General features: G+C 36.0%; 1 protein-coding gene across 3 annotated transcripts in view; it reads left to right on the forward strand.

Annotated features, from left to right (window-relative positions):
- BIRC6 (baculoviral IAP repeat containing 6) overlaps positions 1 to 23,397 on the forward strand; it is a 172,290-nt gene that overhangs the window by 63,656 nt on the left and 85,237 nt on the right. For all 3 annotated transcript variants that reach the window (XM_088524187.1, XM_088524188.1, XM_088524189.1), the window contains exons 30-45: positions 906 to 1,125; positions 2,093 to 2,226; positions 4,657 to 4,794; positions 5,572 to 5,699; positions 6,327 to 6,458; positions 8,503 to 8,718; positions 10,367 to 10,550; positions 10,943 to 11,098; positions 12,081 to 12,214; positions 13,730 to 13,883; positions 14,705 to 14,821; positions 15,387 to 15,541; positions 16,072 to 16,198; positions 16,837 to 16,947; positions 21,429 to 21,562; positions 22,542 to 22,669. In XM_088524187.1, the coding sequence (XP_088380313.1) occupies positions 906 to 1,125; positions 2,093 to 2,226; positions 4,657 to 4,794; positions 5,572 to 5,699; positions 6,327 to 6,458; positions 8,503 to 8,718; positions 10,367 to 10,550; positions 10,943 to 11,098; positions 12,081 to 12,214; positions 13,730 to 13,883; positions 14,705 to 14,821; positions 15,387 to 15,541; positions 16,072 to 16,198; positions 16,837 to 16,947; positions 21,429 to 21,562; positions 22,542 to 22,669 (2,368 nt within the window). The remainder of the gene's footprint in view (positions 1 to 905; positions 1,126 to 2,092; positions 2,227 to 4,656; positions 4,795 to 5,571; positions 5,700 to 6,326; positions 6,459 to 8,502; positions 8,719 to 10,366; positions 10,551 to 10,942; positions 11,099 to 12,080; positions 12,215 to 13,729; positions 13,884 to 14,704; positions 14,822 to 15,386; positions 15,542 to 16,071; positions 16,199 to 16,836; positions 16,948 to 21,428; positions 21,563 to 22,541; positions 22,670 to 23,397) is intronic.

Below are 23,397 nucleotides of genomic sequence, written 5' to 3' on the forward strand. Positions count from 1 at the left end.
TTTCTCTGTTTGTACTATCTCATTGCAAATTTTTTAAACTGTCTTTAGATATGTGTTAATAGGATTTTAATTTCAGATAACATACAGTGTACAGTTGCACCAAATGGACCGAGCTGGCCTAACAGCTTCTTGCTGCCAAAAAAAGAAGGCAGAGGGAGGAGTTACCTTTCTCTCTTCCTCTGCTCCTCCTTTCTGTTAGTCCTGGCTGCATGTTTGTGTGTTCAGACACTGCTCTGATCCTTCTGTGAACTGATTTTGTGGCAAATGGCTACCCAGGCCGAATGCCCAAGCTGTTTCTATGGGTTGAAGGAGCTCCTGGAAGGATCTGTGAACAATGCAGCTGGTGCAACACTGGGGACAGATTAGGCAGTTAGAATTGGAATGGGGAAATGGGAATGAGTTATAGAGAAATCAGTAATAAAACCACTATCTCTACTCAGCCCATGATTTTTAATATGCAGTAAGGACTTTTCCATTCTAAACTTCTCGTTGGAGGTGTTCTTGAAGAATCAGAATAGAAATGTCTGAGTGGGAGTGGGTTTTTTTTTCTGTTTGTTTTAAACTCTGGTACATTCTTCTTCTGATAGATATATCTGTTGTGCAGTGTTTCCTTTGCAATGGGCCAGCTTGTTCTTAAAACAGCTTGTTGTTTTGGCTTTGCAGTTTCTGTGGGGGCTTTTGATTCACCGATGTGAAGTTGGTTTTATTTTGATCTCTTTGGCTTGGTCTTTTTGATTTACCTGCTCATAGTCTCCCTCTCTCTACCCCCACATGGTCTATTAGTCTGATCATAATAGTTAAAATGTTCCTACAAACCTTTTCCTCCTATACCTTCAAGCCCTCGTGTCTGAAATACCTTTGTATTCTCTTCTTAAATGTAGTTTTGTGTTCCTTTTTCTTAAAAGGACACTCTGTTCCTGTGGTTCTGCAAAGTACTTTTCATGCTCAAGCTTGTGAGGAATTATTTAAACACCTGTGTATAAGTGGAACTCCAAAGATAAGATTGCATACTGGCCTTCTACTTGTTCAGTTATGTGGAGGAGAAAGATGGTGGGGCCAGTTTCTTTCAAATGTGCTACAGGAATTGTACAATTCGGAGCAACTTCTCATATTCCCACAGGACAGGTAAGTGCAAGTCTTCGTTGTATGCTATTATCTGTGCATCACTTAAATACTGTTGAGGTTCATGACTTTCATCTGGACTGATGAAAAAGTATGCTTGTTTACCTGTTAAAAACTAACTTCAAAACAGCAATGCAAGTGCTAAGTGTCTGGTGGCAGCTGTTTCATTATTTGGTGCTGTGACTACAGTAAGTCACAGTTCCCCTTTACTTGGAAGGGGCTGGGCAGAGATTGCTGGAGAACGTTGCTGTTGCTTGCGCACGCAGCAGGGCTGCTCTGCGCTGATGGAAATGGCCTTCTCCTTTATCAGGATAAATGCACCCTGGGCCCAGAGCTGCTCTTTCAGAGCTTTTGGAGGTAGGAACGAGACTGAAAAGCACACTGTTAGCATTTGAAACAAAAGGCTTCTCTGAGATGAGACCAAACAACCAACTGCAGAGCGGAGAATTAAATGTTGTATGTGGTGATCTTTTCAGATTGTTGATTCAAGTCTTTATAAGAAAATGGTAAACATGGTTAGAATATTAGTGAAACGTATTTGCTGTTTTGTAGCATTCTGCCTTCTTTGAGTTGTAATATCGATGGTTTTATACTTTTTATAAATAGATTAATTTAAGGAAGCAAGAATATTGGATTTAATTCCTGTTATTCAGTTCATTGTATTTAATAAGAAATAAATAGATAATGTTGTGTTTCAAAACATGTGCAAAGTGGGTCAGAGCAAGTAGCTGCTGACCTCTTGAGGATAAAAGAGAGACTGAGAAACGTAAAATGCCACATTATTGTCGTCTTATTGCAATAGAATTTGGAATCCAGTTAACTCTCTGGGCCACAGTACTGATTTTTTTTTTTTAACAATGTGTGTCTCAGTGTCTAGGGGAACATCATTCCATAAGGTGTGTTTCAGAATATCACTGAATCAGGGGAAAAAAATAAAATAAACTCTTAAATATTGAAATTCTGTTTTTAGGGTCTTCATGTTGCTTTCATGCATTGGCCAAAGATCACTTAGCAACAGTGGCGTTTTAGAAAGTTTACTTAATCTTCTGGATAACCTGCTGTCACCACTGCAACCTCACTTACCTGTGCACAGAAGAACTGAAGGTAGCCCTCTAATTTGGAAGCTATACTTTCCTGTATATTTTCTTTCAAATTTTTGTAAATTGGGGGGAGGGAAATCTGGTGTGTAAGCAGCTCTACTGACTTACTTCGGATTTAAAACTTTTTGTTGTTGTTCATGAGATCTATTCTAAGTTACAAGCATTTGAAATGAAATGCAGCTGCTGAAGAGAACTTTATTAGATGTATTCTTATGCTTATCGCAGACTACTAGGGTATTCTCAGGCGTGTGTTTTTTGGATATTTTTGTAAACACAAGGATCTTGCATCTTGACTCTTCCAAAGAAATACTGAAATGATATTCTACAGACTTTATTTTTTTGAGTGTTTTCTCAACTACCCTAAGTTTGAAGAAAATGCTTGATTTCGAAAACGTCCAGCTCTAGGCTACTGCATAACCTATGTGCATGTAGCAACACATGGTGGAAGAAAAGTTCTAGAGTTGTGAAGTTGGTAAATGCCAACTGAGACTCTGTTGTTACTTTTTACCCTGTCTCCTGATGCAACCAAGACCCCAACGGATGTCAGAAGCTGTCCTATTGCTTCCCCTTGGTCTGCCATGTACTTTCCTTCTCTTGGCCATATCCTGCTATAGTCTCTAACTAGTCTGAGGCAAATCCAAGCTTACATCTCCTCTACTTCTGTTTGCACTCTCCCCACAGCTGCCAATTCCTTTCATAGTTCTTGCCTTACTAGTTGTCCTCACGGAGGACTTTAGGAAGCAGGAGAAGTAACTGATACTTCCGAGCTTTATTTGCTGGTCTTCCAGCTTCCTTTCTCCTGGACAGTGCAGGTGAGTACTAGGGCATTACTATGTGTGATAGAAGCATCAGGTATGGCAGAAGAAATCTTTATTTGAGAGCTATCAAGAGTAAGGGTCAATGGGGTGAAAAATTACTGGGGCAGAAAGGTCAGAAAACAAAGGACAATCAGAAAAGAGGTGAGTGTTATGGGTAGATAAAATCTATAAAATTGGAGGCAGAGGTAGAAGAAAAGAATAAGCAAAAATCATTGTGGGGAAGGAGAGAAGAGTTGAAAATTTAGTTTTAAGAGACAGGAAAAGAAATGCAATTGTTTAAATAGAAACATAAAAGGGTGTATAATTTATTCCACAGCAGACTCTCTGTTTTTATTCTGCAAACCACAGTGGTCATCACTAAAGAGATCCGTTCCTCTTCTTGCCATTTGGTCTGCAGTCATGTTATTGAAAGGCCTCCTATTTGCCATTTGGTCTGCAGTCATGTTATTGAAAGGCTTCCTATTCCTCTGCCTCCTGGAGGTGGACTGCTTTCTTACCAATATTAAGGATTCTAGAGCAAAAACTCAGGGCATAGATCCTATTGCTTAGCCTGCCAAGAACTAGACATGACTTTGGACAAGCAATTTCTGTGCCTTGGCTTTCTTGTTTGATCCAGAAATAACAGTAGTTGAAGTTCACTAAAGCTTTTCTGAGATCACTGCATGGAAACTGTCATATAATTAGAAATGGCTCAGCAGTATGCACATCTTTGAAATTTTGTATATAACCTGTAGTATTAATAACTTTGCATTATTGGTATTATCTAAAAGTATGCAGTTTGTGTTGTGACAGTGTTCGCGTGGTCGTGAACTGTAGGTTCATGGGTAGGTTTGAATGATTTCACTTTAGAGCTACTCATTTAAATTTACTCACACATACCCAGAGTTATCTTGTAAGATGTATAATCTCTGTTTTTTTTTTCTATATCTGCCTGTACAGAAATATATGCATTTAATGCATGAGAGTGAAACAAGCAATAGCTAGTTATTATTGCCACCAGCATGTTCCATCTAGTCTGTGTTCAGTCTTGGCTTTCCCTTATTTGATTAAGATGGCTGCCTGAAAATAGACTAAAAAGGGATAAAAATGAAACTAGTTGGATGCAAGGATATAACTGTCTTATTACTTCTGGGATTTTATGCGACTGTCTCATTAGAGTCTTGGTTGACGGAGGAATTTCACACTGTGGAATTTGAATCATCTAATTTATATGCTTTAATTCAGGCACCTGTCATTCTGTATTTGCATCGAGGAAGTTTAGTCTTATCATTTTAGATTTCTTTTTTTAATTGCCACTTAATTGCTTTAGCAATAGAGAGGAGGATTTTCCCTTCCTCTCCATCTGACTAGAATTGTGACTTCTACTTTCGCACTTTAGTTCTACAGCAAATGTTTGATTTCCTCCCACATTCATGAGTGCTCGGATTATGAAGAAAAAGCAGTACTTTTGAGTGGAAAACAAAACAAAAAAACCCACAAAACATAAATCTAAATCTTTGTGGTGCAGTGAAATGTGTTTCAGTGTTTCATATAATGTCTTTTTGTGATTTCTTTTAAAAGTATCTTGCTATGGCTTCAAAACTTTATTAAGACACTCAAGTCTATTTCTTTTTAAGGAGTATTAGACATTCCCATGATCAGCTGGGTTGTAATGCTGGTATCCAGACTGCTGGATTATGTAGCTACTGTTGAAGATGAAGCAGCCACAGCTAAGAAGCCTTTGAATGGAAAAGAGAGGGAACGATTTGTGACAGGTATGTACTGTGTTTTCAACTACATATCATAACCTTGTTTTATGGATATACATTTTTAGAGCAGTTAATTTTTTTAAAAAATATAGTATTTTCAATTCACTTAAAAATGGGTTTTAGGAACAGATGTTTTGATCACTTTATTTGCACTCAGAGGCCTGCTTCTTTATCTTCTCTTTCACTCGGAAACCTGACATAGATAGATAGGTGTGTGTGTGTTTACACATTTTTATCTATCTTTCTCTTTCTGCCAACTGATAGATTAAGAACTTGATTTTATTTTCTAAAATACTATATGCTGTTACTAGGACTTGAGAGACTTCCATTTTGAGGCAATTTGTATTGTCAGAATGAGCAAAGGTATGACATGACACATATTTTGGTATTTGCCATGGCATTTGCAACCAGTATATGTTTAAGTTCGATCTTTTGTTGTTGTTGTTAATATTTACGTAGATCATCTACGTTTTTTTTCAAATAGCTTACCTAAAAGTAAAAATCTAAAAGCTTTCCCATTATGGAGGTTGTTCAGGTGTTTTTAGCTAGGGAATTCTTGCTTATATATCTTTAAAAGAATGAAAATGGATAATGCCACTGCTTTTTAAAATTCCTATAACTATCAGTATGACAGTTGCATGACACTAGCAATTATTTTGCTTATTTCTTCAGTGTTTAGTATATGTAGATTTTAACTGTTATTACATTGTAAATATTTTTATTTTCTCGGACGTTAGGTGAAGCTTAAGATGAATTAATATATTTTCTTTTTTTTTGCATTAGGAAACCAGTGGAGTTTTATTAATAACAGCCTTCACACTCAGAGTTTGAGCAGATCTACTAAAGGCAACAGTAGCCTAGACAGACTATATTCCAGAAAGATCAGAAAACAGCTTGTTCATCATAAACAGGTGACTTTCAGCATAATACTGGCTGTTTTCATGGAAGACGCTTACATCTTATTATTTGAAAAAACAGCTTTGGCCTTGGGACTCATACACCTTGTTTTTGCATAGGTCTGGTTCTGTAGCTGAAGGCCGCCTCTCCTCTTTGACATTTGTCTCAAACTGTGGGGCATGGGATTTGCTGGAAGTACAAATCCTGGAGTGTACTGCTGCTCTCTGCGACCCATATTTAATAATAAATTTATTTTCTAGATAAATTTGGGTACATTTGAGTTGCCAGCTCAGAGATTGTACAGGGCAATCTCTGTGCGCAGAGAGCAGAGATTTAACGGTTGATAATTCTTAAGATACTGTTTAGAAACAAAAATTTCATACTTTACTGATTTTATGACCCTTGTCTCATTGTGTTTTGAGTTTATTTTAAAATACTAGTGTTTTTTGTTTGTTTGTTTGTTTTAAAGCATCATTCATTCTAAGTCTACCAGTGGTCCCTCAGTAAACGTTGTGTATAAACTATATTAGAAAAGTTCAAGGTGCAGTTTGAACTGAAGATTACTTTCATGTATAAACACTTATCCTTTTAACATCTTATTGCTTAAATTTTCATGTTTTCCTATTAACATTTTCTTTTAGCAACTTAACTTATTAAAAGCAAAGCAGAAGGCTTTGGTGGAACAGATGGAAAAAGAGAAAATACAAAGCAACAAAGGATCATCATATAAACTTTTAGTAGAACAGGCAAAACTAAAGCAGGCTACTTCAAAGGTATGATGCTCTGAAACTGTAACTGACTTCTTGCCCTTTGTGTGAAAACACCTGTTCCTGCAAAGTCACTTTTGTCTTAGGTTGATCTTATTTTTAAAAAGTGTTTCATCCTGGCTGTTATCACAGATGTTTTGTTTGCTGAATACAGCCACAATTTGGAAATGTCTTGCTTTGGGAAAAATAGCTGATCTTCTACAGAGACTTCAGAGCTGATCTTAGGCAAAATCACTTGCAGTCCTGTACATTTGGGAATATGATCCATATATTTAAACTTTTGGGTAACATATACAGATAAAAAGTGTAAAATAATATTTTAGATAGCTGAGAGATGCTTTTAGAGAGCTAAGAGATAGTGCATGAGATTCTTCTGGAGGCTGTCCTGGTTGGGAAGCCAGAAGTTAGTTTTCACAGAAGGTGTTCTCCCCAGATCAGTAATTCCTGCTTTTGGGAATATGCTCTGAGCTTTCTCGGAAGCTTCTTGGCTTTCTAAAAACACATATCATGTAAATTATGGCATCTTCTAGTAAGTTCCGGGTACTGAGGGAGGCTATGCTGGTACAAGCATGATTTTGGTTATGAAACAAAGGTTTGAGATTTAGGGATTACTGCAGATGGCAACATGGGCTTTGCAGGGAATAGAAAACGATGCAATTCCTTTTAGCTCTCAGTTTGAGTATCCCTTTAAATATCTACTGTGTGATTCCAGGAGTGATGCTGTCTGTTAGGATGACTGGAAGTAGGACTGCAGAAGGAGGCTGTAGAATATTGGACCTTCAGGGCATTCTGAACAGAAATTTTACAACACCTTGCACTAAATTTGCCAACCCTCCCTCCTCAAAGGGTTAAACACCGGCATATTTTTGTGAGCCCTATGTTTACACTAACTCTGCTTGTCATGAGCTATTCTTTCCTTTTTTCTGCTCTATTCTGATGGATTTTTATCAGTGCCCCCCTTAAAACATCTTTTGATGACTCACTGGCTGAAATATGCTGCCAAGTTAAGCTACATAGGTTTCACTTTACAGCAGCCATGGTGCATTCAGAAAAGCATGTCAAGCTAGAGTCTTCCACTTGAAATACTGTAACTGCTAGCCATGGTTTTACTGTACATGTGGTAAATCACATTTCATGCAGGTTTTACTACTTCATCTACTAATCACTTTCTGTTGTTACAAGCAATGAGTAACTTAAACATTTGTTGCATTTGGGAAAAGGCTGAAACATTTGCCTTGGTAAACAGCTCTTTCTATGGTCTCTACTTAAGTATCCAGTACTTAAGTGAGGGGCATTTGTATTATTTAATCTTAGACTGCTTGTGTGGTTGATCCAATGAACTGAACTGCTAAATGAGTGCCTTTGGGTTGGAGGATTAAAAGCACCTACTTTTCTCCACTGGATTTGTAGACCCTGTGTCTAGAATGTGGTAGCTCAGAGCTTTGGGTTTCAGAACAGCTCAGTTTGCAGTGGCTGATTGCCACTTTATGATTTCTAAGCGTTAAGGATTACAGTTCTGGAGTATCAATTACTGTGAAATATACAGTAATGATTCTGAAGTTTAAATTTGACTGGAAGTTGTCTGCTTAAGAGTATAAAAGAACTTTTGCTTACAGGCTTTAATCTGATTTGAGAAAGTGCTGGTGATTGCTAAGAAGTCAGCATCCTTTCAAGGGTAGATATCCATTTTAGCCATTTTTCTATGTGGTTGGATCCATGGTAGCCCTCACTCTATATGTGGGTCTGGAAGTAAGAAGAAAAAATCCTAAAATGTGCATACTTTTTATATATTTTATGGCAAACAAAGGCTTTACTGGCATTTGTTGTGAGGAACAGAATAAGTTGGTTATGATGCTGTTGCTTGCTGTGCCATGCCAAACCAAATTTGTTCCAATAAAAACTTAATTCTGTTCCAAACTCTCATGTGTTCCTAGACTGTTCTTTGCTTTTCAAAGCTTTATGGCTATTGTTGTAGCTTTACATTTTCACTAGAGAAAGGCCAAGTGGTTCTTTTTCATCTGTGTAACCATTAATTTAATAATTTTTGCAGCACTTCAAGGACTTAATACGCTTACGTCGGACTGCTGAATGGCCTCGTTCTACATTAGATACAGAAGTATCAGCAGCTAAAGAAACTCCGGATATCGAACCACTTCCATTTACACTGGCACATGAACGTTGTATTTCTGTGGTGCAGAAGCTGGCACTGTTTCTCTTGTCCATGGACTTTACGTGTCATGCAGATTTACTTCTGTTTGTTTGTAAGGTAAACAGAATGGGAAGCATCTTTCTATGCTTGCAGTAGAGACCACGTCATATTAGCTTTCTGACTGGTTTTTGCTTACGTGGGAGCCTTAGCATTTTTAATAATTTTTAGCGATAGTATGTTTTCTGATTTGTCAACTTTTGGGTAATACATCATGATACCATGGTATCAAAATTGTCTAGAAAAAGGTAGGTTTTCAGAAAGCTTTTGTGTCAGGATGTTTGTACAGTACTAAAATTACTAACCTTAATAAGTTCTTTGGATTTTGCTTTTCAAAAAGCTGATTTAGCCTCATCAGAGTAAATCAGAAAACTAAAGTAGAATTTTGAAGTGTAAATGCTACTAGAGCGATTTTTCTGAATGGGGTTTTCAGATTCTGGCTTGTTTCTCCCCTCTTCATCCTCGAGAAAAAAGATTTAAGAACCGAAGCTGTGATTTATCTCCTTTTGTCTTTAGAACATCAAGCATACAGGAATTTAAGTGTTCTGTAAGATGAAAAACAAAGACTTAGTGGGAATACTGAGTAACAGACTAGGGGTTGCAGGATGAATTTCCTACTGAAAAAGCTAAGGAAACTTTAAAAAAAAAAAAAAAGGATATTTTATAGCTCACACTACAGAAAAAAGACTTTCTTGGGGAATCTAAGGGGAGGATAATATTGGCTGGTGAAGTAAAAGTCAAATCTGCTTTCCAGCCTGTTTCTTCATAGGAACCATTACAGTGCTTCAAAATCAAAACTTTTTCAGCCTCTCTATAAACCCTACTACTGGGGAAGGCTGGGGAACAGTCCCCCCTGGTTAGAGTGTCTTGATGATCATTGTGTCACCAAGACATCGGTGAACTCTTCTCTTTTCAAATTGGAGGTCTCTACAGATGATTGTTGAAGCTGAACTCCAATTTATAGATAACCTGACAAAAATTAGGTTTTAACAGTTAAGCCTGTTACACTCTAGACCTACTTAAATCCCATGGCTGCCTAACACTTCATCTGTTCTGTAAGTGAAATGTAGGATGCCTTTTTCTAGAGTAGGAAAAATGTCTGGAATATACTGTGTTTACTACTTAGTGCTGTTACGTATTTTTAAATGAGGATGATCCATGACCTTAATATGGACGGTCAATTCTAACATGCTTTATTCAACTCTGAAGTGTAAGAAATGGAGTAGTGCTGCAGTTATATCTTCCATTCCAAAATTGCCCAATTTTTGAAGACTGCAGGAAACCATAAAGTATTTTTGTAGCATTATGTTTCTGTAACAACATTCCTAAGGCTAGTAAGGCATTTTTAAAAAAGGATACGTGTAACTAAATGACAGGAGAGAATAGAGAGTAAAGTGGTACTCTTGTGCCAGAGATGATGGACCATGAAATCATTTGTGGATGGACAGTGAAAAGTCCCCAGCAATAAAGTAGAGGTGAATTTCATAGATAAAATGTGGGGCTACAGTTTGCCACTTTTCAGGAAGGCTGATATTTGGATATTTTGTGTTCATTTTCTTTTTATTTTGCCTTTTTTTTTTTTTTTTTTTTTTTTTTAAGTAGCACAGTTCGGTATCTCTACTTGTTGAGAACTTTGTCTTGATGTTGATGTATTAATTCTTAAGGGAGAACTCAATATAATTTTTATTTCTCCTTTTTTTTTTTCTAGGTACTTGCTAGAATTGCAAATGCTACAAGGCCAACAATACATTTGTGTGAGATTGTGAATGAAACTCAGCTGGAAAGACTGTTGTTGCTTCTGGTTGGGACCGACTTTAACAGAGGAGACATCTCCTGGGGAGGAGCATGGGCTCAGTATTCTCTGACTTGCATGCTGCAGGATATTTTAGCAGGTTTGTTTGTATTTTTCACAATGTGTGTGTAAGATAGAAACTTATTTTTTACTATTACACATAAGTCTAATGCTCTCATTAAGCTGGTAAGAAAGCTCTTGATGGGCTTCACAAAGCAAATTGAGATTGCACTTGAGTAAATGCAATTTGAAATCTTTGATTAGCATTTAATATTGAATTAGCAATGCATGCATCTGAAAGTTAAGAATATTCTAGCCCTGCAGTAATACAGTAGGCCCTGTTTATTTAGAATTTACTCAGGGTTCCTTCCCTTGAAAAATGTATCTTTTAAAGAATAGTTACGCAGAGGAAAACAGGCAATTGGCCCAGACCCTGGGATTTGAAAATAGAATACAATCTGAGCTAGTAATGGAGTTATCTGCTTAATGTAGGAGAGTTGTTGGCACCTATTGCAGCTGAAGCTATGGAAGAAAGCACCTTGGGCGAAGATACTGGAGCTTCAGCTGGGGATTCTGATGACTCTCTCCAGCAACCAACAGTTCAATTAGTGGAGACCATAGATGAGCCATTGACACATGACATCACAGGTAAACATTTTAATCTGTGGTGTATTTCAAATTTAAACCTGCAGTTTTGTCAGAACTCCAAAATAATGTTCATGCTCTTAAATCATTTTCAGCCCTTTTTTAACGGTGTATGTGATGGAATAGGTTTTTATGTATAGACATGTGCACACTTATAAGGTGATTACAAGTTTATAGCTTTTTAAGAGCTCCATTATCATATGCACATTATTCCATGTGTCTTGCATAGCCGGAGTCCAGAACTCCATATTTAAAAAAATCTTTTTTAGATGCGAAAATAGTAATACAAACTGGTCAATTAATAGTAATAATAATAATAACATTTCAGTCATCAGAATGACAAGTTGTTTTTCATTTGTTTTTAATCTAACATTCACCAAAATGGACTCAGCTTGACAACAGCTTGTAGTTCAGTTTTTTTTCGTTGAGTTTTCTCGATGAGCAAACATAAAATTTAGGTTTAGTTCTAACATGATAGTAGTTCAGGAACCAATATTATTACAGTAAGGAGTAACTTAACACATTTAGAGTAGTAATACTTGTAATAAACACAGTATTCAATAATCCTGACACCTGTACATGCAAGAAATGTTTGTTTTGAAAGATTGTTTCAATTTCATTTTAATAAAAGTTTTAATAAAAACTTACGCTAGTACTACTCATGCTTTACCAACTGAACACATGTTAAAAGTAGAACTGTATTTGGTTTTACTTTAGGTTAATTTGTTTCTGAAAACATGGACAAAATATGAGCAGTCTTTCAACCCAGTTTACATGCTCTCATTAAAAATGGTATTTTTTCTGATTTAAAATATTTTAAAAACTTTTTTAGAAGTTTCAAGAATTCAAATTTAATAACATTCATGAACTTTTTCCAAAGAGCTGTAAATACTGAAAGAATTAAAATTACCAAATAAGTACATGATATTAACTCTGTTTTATAATTTATACTTGACAGTATTAAAGCTGTTTTAATCATTCAAAGGTGCTCCACCTCTTTCATCTTTGGAAAAAGATAAAGACATTGACCTGGAATTACTGCAAGACCTCATGGAAGTTGATATTGATCCTTTGGATATTGATCTGGAAAAAGATCCCCTTGCAGCCAAAGTCTTCAAGGTAAAATGCACATAATTATTAAGGATAATCTTTACGTGTGAAACTTTCCTGTTTTCCCCTTTTAACTAGTGATACTTCATATTAACAGACCTGCTCCCAGTTTTGTGTAAAGGTTTTATGCACAAGGTCAGGAAAGAATATAAATATGAAATGTGTTCATGTCTCGGACGACGACAAAATATTTTGCTTTTACATGAAGATACCCATATTTTAATGGGAAGTTCCAAACTTACTCATGTTTTAACACATGGTAAAATAACAGAACACAGAAGAAAGAGTATCCTGTCTTGTTTCTTCTCATTGCAAGTAGAGTGCCATTAGCTTCTGTGATTGATCTTAGAAGTTAATACAGCTTGTTCTTCTACTTTTTGTTTGTTTTATGAAAAAGTCATTACCAGTATGTTACTGCTTAGACTAGCCTGACACTGGGAATGGAAGCAGCTAAAAGTATTTCATCATGGGACAAGGAGAATTATTAAATGCCCTTTTTCATATTAAAAGGGAATCTAAACATATTTATATTAGAGTAAAATTGCAATTAGATAGCATCATAGTCAAGCTATATTAAAAATATAAAAATATGGTTATAAAGAACCACAGCTGCTTATATAAAATGTTGAGCCTCTTTGCTCTATCCATAATAATGGAATAAAGTCAGAGTTTATTCAGCGTTTTCCCACTCCTCTCCATAAGAAGTTAAGCCTTCAGCCTCATTTAGTTAATCTAAATTAACTTCCTCACTGCTTGCTCAGACATACTGCAGTCTTTTCCTTTTCTTATTCCCTTGTGTATTTCCACTAATTATCTATCATCTAAAGAATTCTTTATTTAAATCTAACTTAACCAAAGTATTCCACTGTTGCTTAATTTTTCTGGTGTCAGTGTCTCCTACCTCCTCCAGATTTGCTGCTGTTGTGACATTTCTCTTGAATGATAATTGATACCATTATGGATCTTGCCATTAGATGTTAACTAGGAACACATAACTTGCTTCAATATAGTCTTATATTACTGTGTTCTCTCATTCTTGCAGTCCATGCACCTTCTTAGTGTGAAGCCTTGAGAGCCTTGAGCAGAAATTACTCAGCTCTTTCTTTTGCAGAGTCTAGTACATAAAATCCCTGAGCCTCGCTCAGGCCTCAAGGTATTTTATTAGTACAATTATATGAATAATGTAGTATTCTGTTTTCATGAGCAACTTCTCAAAATGTTTGTGTAATCCAAATTCATACTGTGGTACAAACGTATAAATAAAAACTGATAGTAACATTTTCTGTTTTCTCTGAGGCATCTAAGTAAGTTGCCGGATTTTGAAAATCACTAAACCATCAGTAGATTATACAGCAACAGAAATGGAAACAAACTTTCTAAAGTTTTTGGATCCAGTCTTTTTGTGTTAATTTTCGTAGCTACCATGTGTTCTGTTAGTCAAATGATTTTCTTCTATTAGGCAGTCTGAAGAGTTGTTGAATGTTTTGTTATTGTTTATTTTTGTTTTTGTGTTTGTTTTTTAAGCCTATAAGCAGCACCTGGTATGATTACTGGGGTGCTGATTATGGTACCTACAATTACAATCCTTACATTGGAGGTGTTGGAATTCCTGTTGCAAAACCACCAGTAGCAACAGAGAAGAATGGATCGCAAACTGTGAGCGTATCTGTCTCCCAAGGTGAGCAGTGTGGTCAAGTTCTGTTTCAGGGTTTTCTTTTTTATGGTGCTGCAGTCCATGCGTCACTGTTAGCAAATTAATGTTTACTAATGCTGTATGCATTAAATGGAAAGAATTACATTTTTACATATGCCACAATTCTTCTGTGATAAGCAGGAAAATGTTACATGAGGTTTATTTTTAAACCTGAGTCTAAGATAACAGATTTTTTTTCCTTTTCTAATGTTTTTGAACAACCTCCTAGACACGCATTCAGTCAGCTTTAAATCATTCCTGTTTCACAGGTTATTACAAAGTTTGGAAGTCCTTACTGGCTGATGCTTTGCACAGTTAGTTCTATGCTAAGGTATTAAGCACTCTTTAAAGTTTGGAGAGTGTTGTTGAGTTGGGGAGACAGACCTTTTCCCAATTCTTTGGTGAGAAATAGCTTTTAATCCTTGATTGAGAATTGTTAATTTTTGGGAGGGGAAAAAAAAAAAAAAAAAAAAAGGCTTGAACATATGTACTTTAGATATGTAACATTTAAGTGGCTAAAAAAAGTATCTGTAGGTGTGTTTCAGAAAAAAACAAAGATATTAGATTTAGTATTTTATTAATTATATATTTCAAACCTACAAGAATTTTACGTTCAAAGTTTCTATATTTTGTTTGTCACACACAAGTGAATCTTCCTATCAGCTATACTGAGATTAGTGGTGTGTGTGTGTTTTTTTTAAGTATAGTATGGACAGTGTATCTATATTATTTGCTTAGAAGTTACAAGTAAATAAATGTGTATCTCTACTATCGTTCAGTTTTATCCTGTTTGTTGCCTTGTATAGCTTTAGATGCACGTCTAGAAGTTGGACTTGAACAGCAAGCTGAGCTAATGCTGAAAATGATGTCCACCCTCGAGGCTGATTCCATCCTACAGGCATTAACAAACACATCTCCTACATGTAACTACCTGTTGTCAAATAATTTTCTTCACATAATTAGCTTGATACTTCAAAATTTGTACTAATTTTTTTTCAGTTGCCAATAACAGCTTACAAAAAACCTGTATTTCACTACAACTTGATTGTGAGACTAAGCTTCAGAAGTATTTCTGATGGATACTGGAGGGGTTAGTGATATCCGTAGACTTTATTCTCCAAAAGTTTATCATTGACTGTGCTAGTTTTATTTAAATGGTTAAAAAAGATTGTGCAACTGCAGTGCTCAAAAGACTAGACCAGAAAGATGTGTTCGTCAAGAACAGTCAAAATGTGTATCTGTGGGCTCACTTTCCAAACACTTGTGGAAAGTTGGAGATGTCTGACATTTAAGTATGCCTTTAAGAGTATAGTTAGCAGTAGTGCAGCAGAACTGAACACAGAATTGAAGATGTTTTCATAAATATAAATTTATTTTACCATAAGTATAAAATCTAAGTAAATAAATATGAATTTACTTTTGTGAACTTCCACAAGATAATCCATACATGGGGGATTTTGTGTTTTGGTTTGTTATATTTTTTTCTAGTAACCCAGTCTCCCAGTGGAACAGATGATTCATTGCTGAGGGGGTTACATGCTGCGAACCAGAATGCACAATTGATGGTGCAGTTGTCATCTGTACCTATGCTGAGTGCCTGCTTCAACAAACTCTTTTCCATGCTGCAAGTTCATCATGTTCAGGTATAGACTTATGAACTTTCAAATGTTTGGATATTTTTACTCTCTAAAATCAGCTTCTGTGAATACGAGTAATGTTGGAAGACTGTTAGTCATTACTCAGCTGTGTTCCCTGAGACATTCCAAAAGCTCACATGCAATCACTTAAGTTAAAGCAGTAAGGTGGTGGTATAGCTCTTTCTGAGCAAATTGTCTTTTTTTAAACAGAAATTGGAAGAGGAAAAAAACTTTGTAAGAGAATTTGAACCAGCTGAAAAGAAATGCATTACTAGAATGCAGTAAAAGCATTTGCAAGTTATCCTGAGCTTGATGTGAATGTTTTGTTTATCAGAAACTTCATACCCTGTAGAGTGTGGGTTTGATTGCTGCGAGTGGAAACAGCAACAGCTGAAAAAGTGGTTAAAACTTTTTAAAATGAAAACAGGCACTTTTTAGGTTCTCTCTCATTTTTAGGTTCTGGGAAAACACTTGCATTCGACCTAATATTCTCTCTCTCTCTTTTTTTTTTTTTTTTCCCCTCTTCTGTTTTTCAGCTTGAATCCCTTTTACAGTTATGGCTCACATTAAGCCTGAATTCCAGTTCCTCTGGTAGTAAAGATAATGGCGCTGATATTTTCCTGTATAATGCTAATCGAATACCTGTAATTTCTTTAAACCAAGGTAAATATATTAAATTAGGAAAACTAATTTGCAGGTGGTGCAAGATAAGATTTTGGAAAATTCTCAGTCCTCTTGTTAAGGAGCTCTTGGAATTTTATTTTCTTAATATTGAAACTCTGGAGTTAACATGTAATTGAGGCAGTTCCTTGAATGTGTTTTTGTTACTTAGACTGTAAAATTGGTGGTTTGTAATTCATCATTCTTTACTTCCAAGAAAAGTTTTCTTAAATACGCTTCTTAGTCTCAGGCAGACTGGCATCTGGATGCCCTTCTCTAGTAAATTTATTCTCCCATAAACAGGCATCAGACTTATTATCAAAGGAGACTTATGATTGGGGAAGACTTTTAGGTTTTGGCTTCAGCCTGCTAATCTAGCACAAAGGTGTGTATAGAAGAGACTTTTCTCATACAACTCAAGAAATTTATTTGCATTATTTTTATCTGAGATATCAGAATTTGGACATGGAAGAAACTCTTCAGGTCATTTCCTCTGAGGTGTTGTTGAAAGTTTCTTTTCCTAATTTCCTGGGTCAATAGTTGTAAAAACAAAATAAATACAACACTCACACTAAACTTCTCATTTTGACTGTCATACTCTGAAGATTCATGCTTGGATAAAACATGTCTTTTCTCAACAGCTTCTGTGACTAGTTTTCTATCAGTTCTGGCATGGTATCCTAATACCTTACTCCGGACATGGTGCCTGGTGCTTCACAGCTTAACTCTTATGACAAATATGCAGCTTAATGGTAAGTTGTTGGAAATTTTTTTTTACATTGCCTGTTCTTGTGACACACAAATGAATGTTCATTCCCATCCCAAAGACTACCAGAATTTTTTCATTCTTACGTAAGTACTTTGGCTTACCATAACTTCAGGCATTTTGGGAGTGAAATTCTCGAATTTCTCGTACCAAGGAAGCTGAAATCTTAGTGGTAGAAGAAAAAGTCCTTACAAGTAGGTTAGCAATGACTCCTAAATAAAAGAATTGTAGAATGACATCGTTGGGCATTAGCTTTGTGTTTGGGGAGCAAGTAGCAGAGAGTGATGATTGAGGCTTTGAGAAAGATTCATATTCTTCTGAGGCAGTAGGAATATTTCTGTACATGTCCAGGCAGCAGTCACTGCTTATAAAAAGCTGTACAAAGACAAGTCCCTAAAAGTTGAGTCTTTTTAGAAAGAAATAAAGCCCTCTCACAGCATTGCTGTGCTCACTAAGTTATCTTGCATGGTGCTTATGGGTCATTAACGTTGTGCAAACAATGTCCCCTTGTGAATAAGATTTTGGCATAAGTTGGGTAGAAGTTAAATGATGTGATTTCTAACTGACAGATTTTAGATTCTAAAAGGTTTCCCATCATAGGGCAACATTTGTGAGGAATCCTTTTGTGACCATATTCCCAAGGCATTCTAAAGAAGATATCAATAATAAAGAGAAAATTGGAGACAAATCTTCTAAAACTTGCATATTTAGACCAAGTCAGAGCTCTTAAATACTGCTTTGCATGCAACTTCCACACCAATTTTGTTTTGAATCCAGTGTGCCTTATAGCTCTGTAATGCTTTAAACAACAAAATACAAATATTTACTTTATTGACAGGTAATGGTTAGGGTAGTCTCCTTTTAACTCACTGGGAGGTTTGTTACAATTATTTGGGGTAAGTTGGGTTAGTCTTTACTAGCAGTGTGTGATGATAAAATGAGGTGTGGTTTTTGTTTGTTTGTTTTGGTTTTGTTTGTTTAGTTCTTTTGAACTATTTAGTTCTTTTGAACTAAACAAACTGATATAAAAACCACAAAATATAATTCTATTTAGATGACTGTAGATGTATTAAATCTGTTTGTGTGCAATCAGCTGACCACTTAGCTCTGTTTGTTCATTGGCATTTTATTTAAACCCCTCCAAAGTTATTGTTCTAGATCATCGATCAAATCCTTATTAGGGAACTTGGTTCTCTAATTTGGCCACATTGTTATGTAGTTGAAATTCATTCTTGTTTTTTGGCAGGTCAGGTTCACCTCCAGTCATTTTCTTTTCCTCACTCTTCCTTAGAAAGAGCCACTCTTCTGTCATTTAAGAACCAGAATCTTGCCTTATTTGCATTTTCAGAGCTGTTTCTGACTTAAGGTTTTTTTGTTGTTTTTCAAAAATCCCAGACTTCTCCAGTAGTAATCTGGATTTGCTTTTATGTCTTTTGTTTCTTTTATTTATTTATTTTTATTTACCCTGGGCATAGGGCAGGTTTCTTACAGGCGTTGTCATTTCCTGGGAATTTGTGAGCAACAGCCCTCTAGGGCAGGCCATTTTGTGATCGAAAATCCTATCTGATTAAGCTAGTATGTGGCTGATGCACATCTTCAGAATATGAGAGCTCAGGCTTGGTAATTTTCGTGCTTCAGAATCACTTACCTGAGGCCTGCAAGATGCATTGCAGGGATTAACCCAACTCCCTTTCCCAACACCACTCAAGAATAATGACCTTGGTTACACAATTAAGTGACAGATTTTGTAAGGATGTTTAAAATCAGTATTTGGTGACTGACAATCAGAATTGTTTAATTCCATTTAAGGGAAGGTGTGTGCAAGCAAATCAACAGTGATATCTGGCTAAGAAAAACTTCACAGCTACCATTGCTTTAAAGTAAAGACAGCTATGGTAGCTGTCATCTGTCGGATATTTCTGATAATACATTTACTAGAGATCTCCTCCTGTAGCAAGAACTATTCAAGCTTTCCTCACATGCCCTTTTGCATTATCTGTTTGTACTTTGTCGGTTACCAGAAGCACGGGAAGAGCACTGTTTTTTGAGTATATACTTACCTTGACAGAGCAGTTCACGTGGATTCTTCAGAAATCTGAGTTAGTGTCAAACAAAACATATCAGATGAATAACATGTAGAATTAAACTGAACTTATACACTGCAGTAGTACTTCCAACTGGAGACAGAATGAGACTGTCAACTCCAGGGAAGTTTTGACGTAACATCTGCCTATATTAAGATGCAAAGTATTCACAAAAAATGTCCAATTTGGCTATTACAGTACATCCCTAGCAAGTAAAGGTGCATGTAGTGGGAAAAAGCTGGGAGATTTTAAATAATGGTGTCTTCAAATAAAACAAATTAAAAGACTGAAGTTATGAACATGTCTGTTAGTACAAATGCAAACACGGATCTTCTAAAAGCTGCAATATTAAAAAAAAAAAAAAAAAAAACTAAGTATTACTTATCATGCTGTTACAATGGTTGAAGGCTTCATAGAGAAGAAGACAGCATTTCCAATTAATGCCTGTAATTCAAGATTTCTGAAGAAAATGAAATACCTTCTGTCTTCATAGTTTTAAGAATGCAGGAAAGTATGACAGAAATCATTCTTTTTTTTCAAATGACAAATCATTTTGAGAAATTTGCATACACAATTGAGAATACATGAGATTTTCAGTATTTCAAACTCAAGTGTCATCTAAATGGAAACTAGATTCCTATTTAAAGTTTATTGAAGGATGCAGTTACACGAAGCAACAAAAAGTTGCAGAAGTTAGTCATGAAAATATAATAATTCAAATGAACTTTGAAGCCTGTAAAGGCTTCTCATTTTGATTAGTTATATCAGCAAGAGCTGAGCAGGATTTTAATTGTAGTTTGGCTTAAATTTCACGATAAACTGAGGGGAAAAAAAAAAGCCCTAATATATTAGATCTAACTAAGGGCTTAGGAAATTAGCATCTTTACAGACCTTAGTATCACTTCCATTTCTAATTTGTATCATGGCATCAAAAAAAAAAAAAAAAAAAAGAAAAAAACCCTACACTGAGGTTGGGAAGGTATTTTTGCTTAACTAAATTTTTAGAAGTATAGATTCAGCAGAAAATAAATTTGATCAGTTGGTCCAGATTGGTCTTTCCAAGGAACGGTTTGCAAGGGAAGACTTCTCCTGTTCTGAAAAGTTCAGTCTCTCTTTCACAGGGAATGGTGTGAGATGTTTTATTGCTTTTATTTAACTCCAGCTATTGCTGTTTCAACAGTCTTAACCCTACATAATTGTTTTACTACTGATAATGATATACCCATGAGAAATATATGTTCCTCATAGCTGTTAAAGAAATACTCTAGGCCTTTATTTTCTCTATTCACAAAAAACAAAGTCTGTTTGTAGTTTGGGAATGAGATGCCATTTGATAAGGAGAAATTTTCCTTCCATCTTTCCATAGGGATTTCTTCTCTTGGCAAGTCTCTTTCCAAAATGATTTTGTTTTGGTGCTCAGACTGCTTTTCAGTTGAGATAGAAGTAATCAGGGTTTAATGCTTGTTTTCACTGAAACTTTTCATTCCTGACTGGAATATTACTGCTTAGTTTAAGAAAATTAATGCAGAATGATGAAGACTCTGAAAAACAGAATGGCTACAAAGTAGTTGGGTTTTTTGTTCTTTTTCATCCTCCCTGATCCAGGTAGTTTATTGTGATCCAGTGGATGCCGGGTGAACTCTCCTGTAGCAAAGCACTGCTTCCTCTTGATTTAATTTTTCAAGTGTGCGATAAAATTGAAAACAAATTACATCTTCAACATGTGATAATCTGAAGTTGTAATTAGATAGGTAAAACATGATAAGAATAAATATTTTTATTTAGTAGGTAGCTCTGCTTTTCTGAAATCATGATTTGAGTTGATTGTATATGCCACTATCAAATGACTAAGATTTCCCATTTCATCAAAACACATTTGTTTGATCATCGAAGGATGTACTTTAATTCTACTTCTAGTCCCAAAGCCCCTACCTATCAAGCTCCCTGTGGTTTTAGTCAATTATAAGAAGTCTGACTGGGTCATGGACAAATACATTTCAATTGTCTAAGGGATAATAGAATGTATAATCCCTGTCAGTTGTACTTGAACCTTAATAAGTTTTTGGACTAATAGAAAAAATGTAAAAATGTCTGAATATATTACTTCTACAAAATGAAACTCTATTTTCAGGAATATTGTTTGAAATATTTCAGGTAGAATGTTTCAGAGGGAAAACAGAGGGAACAATTTGGGAGGGGGTCTATGCTTGTACCTAGTGGAAAAACACACACATATATTCCCACTTGTAGCCATGAGTTTGTAGCTCTTTCTGCCTTGAATATGTATGCTGGATGAGGTAAATATAATGGCTAAACAGTTTAAATATATTTACATTTAACAATTTAAATTAGAAATTTTAACTTTCACATGTTTTTTTTTAAGCTGGTCCAAGCAGTGCCATCGGAGCTCAGGAAAGTACTGCCCAATTACTGGTGTCAGATCCCAACCTCATCCATGTCTTGGTGAAATTTCTTTCTGGCACCAATCCTCATGGAACAAATCAACACAGTCCACAGGTAACTAGCAATTAAAATTACAGAATAGGCCTTCATAATAGGGTTTCAGTACAAATGATGCAAATATGTGTTTTTCATGATGTGTTACAGCTGTGGCTTGTTATTCTTTTATTTTTAGTCTTAGGTGTCTCTGATAAGCCACCACAGGAACTATCATGTTGGTAATCTATTACGAGTATTATACCTCATAATTAATCTTTCCTTCCTTTTCCAACTATCTGGAGAATTTCTACAGTGATTGGGTATCGTGATATGCCAGTGGCAGTGTTCCTTGGTAGGGGGCTTTAGTGTAGTGTGCATGGGAAAACAACTTAAGAGTTCAGTTAGCTTTCTGAAATCAGACTGGGTTGGGAACTGCTGATGAACATTAAGTTTAAATACGTAACAAGTAACAAAAGAAAATGACTGCCAAAACACAAGTCTTATGCTTGTATTTTCTTCTTGGTTTGTGAATCAGCGTGTCTCCGAATTTCAACTAATGGTTTATTGCTCTTTTTAGTCTTTGGAATATCTGCGAATGGTGATTAAAAAAAAAAAAAGAGTTAATCCATTTATATATAGCATTTGATAGGAGTCTCCTGGAAAATCTTTTTTTTCCCCCCCAAACTTAAGCATTGTACAATCATAATTAGTCTAAAATACTTGCACATAAATGTCTAGTTTGTGAAAATTCATGTGGATTGGCACGGAATTATGTTCCTGTATAGTGAGTGTAGTTTGTATTGCTGGAAGGATAAAATCCTGAGCTGCAAAATGATTTTAGAAAAAGGAATTATTTATTTGGGTTTTTTTTTGCTTGTTTTCCTCATGGTTGGCAGTAGAAAAACACATGAAATTGTTTCAATGCTTGTCCTGTGAAATCCCCCCCTGAAACTAGATTTTTTTATTTTATTTTATTTATTTTTATTTTTTTTCTCCCTGTTAGATACAACTTAATATTCTTGAGGGCATTTTAGCTTATGTATAACTTTCCTTCCAGGTTGGGCCAACAGCTACACAAGCTATGCAAGAATTTCTTACTCGATTGCAAGTGCATCTTTCTTCAACATGTCCTCAGATGTTCAGTGAATTTTTATTGAAGTTAGTACATATACTTTCAACAGAAAGGTAAACTTCAAGGCTTTTTTCTTGTTTTTTTTTTTGTTGCCATTTGTTTGTTTTTTTATACCACCTTTGCCTTTATGGTTTTTGTGGATCGTGAATCACAGCTGCAGCTTGTACCTCCTCACATGCCATGTTGACAAGTGCTTTATGGAAGGCGTTCCCTGCTGTAGCTGCAGGGCAGCCAGAGGGCTCGGGGCTGCTCCTGGTGCATGGAAACTCCGTGCACGGCTGCCCGTGCTTGTGGGAATGAGGGAAGGAGCACCAAGAAGCTGGTCAGACGCTGGTCGTTTCTCCAGCAGAGCTGGCTCTTCCTGCCTGCTCTGCTGCTTCGCGGCAAGATCGATGAGCACGAGGCTGTTGGGTACCCATAGTTGGGCAGCACTTCAGACCTGTGGCAATCCTGTGGCAACTGCTTGGTCTGAAATATGTTAGGAATTATCACTGCTTTCCGGGGTTGATGTATTACACCTCCGCAGACAAAAGCTTCATATAGTTGGGTTTCCTTGGTTCCTTTCTTCCCTGCTTCCCAGCAGGTGGCACTTTGGTGTTGCCTGTCCTTCAATCGTGCAGAAAACCGCTGCCGCTTCTTCTGAGCAGTTTTACGTGGTTACTTGAAGCAGTGGGTGGGCTGATCCAGCTTGCATTACTGAACAACTAATTATAGAATATGTATAATAATAGAAAAGTTAATTCATGATGAATCATACAGTGCCTGTCTGCATGCCACAATT

This window comes from Tinamus guttatus, unplaced genomic scaffold, assembly GCF_059628265.1.
Source record: "Tinamus guttatus ecotype Peru unplaced genomic scaffold, ASM5962826v1 Tinamus_guttatus_pri_ptg000208l, whole genome shotgun sequence".
Lineage (NCBI taxonomy): Eukaryota > Metazoa > Chordata > Aves > Tinamiformes > Tinamidae > Tinamus > Tinamus guttatus.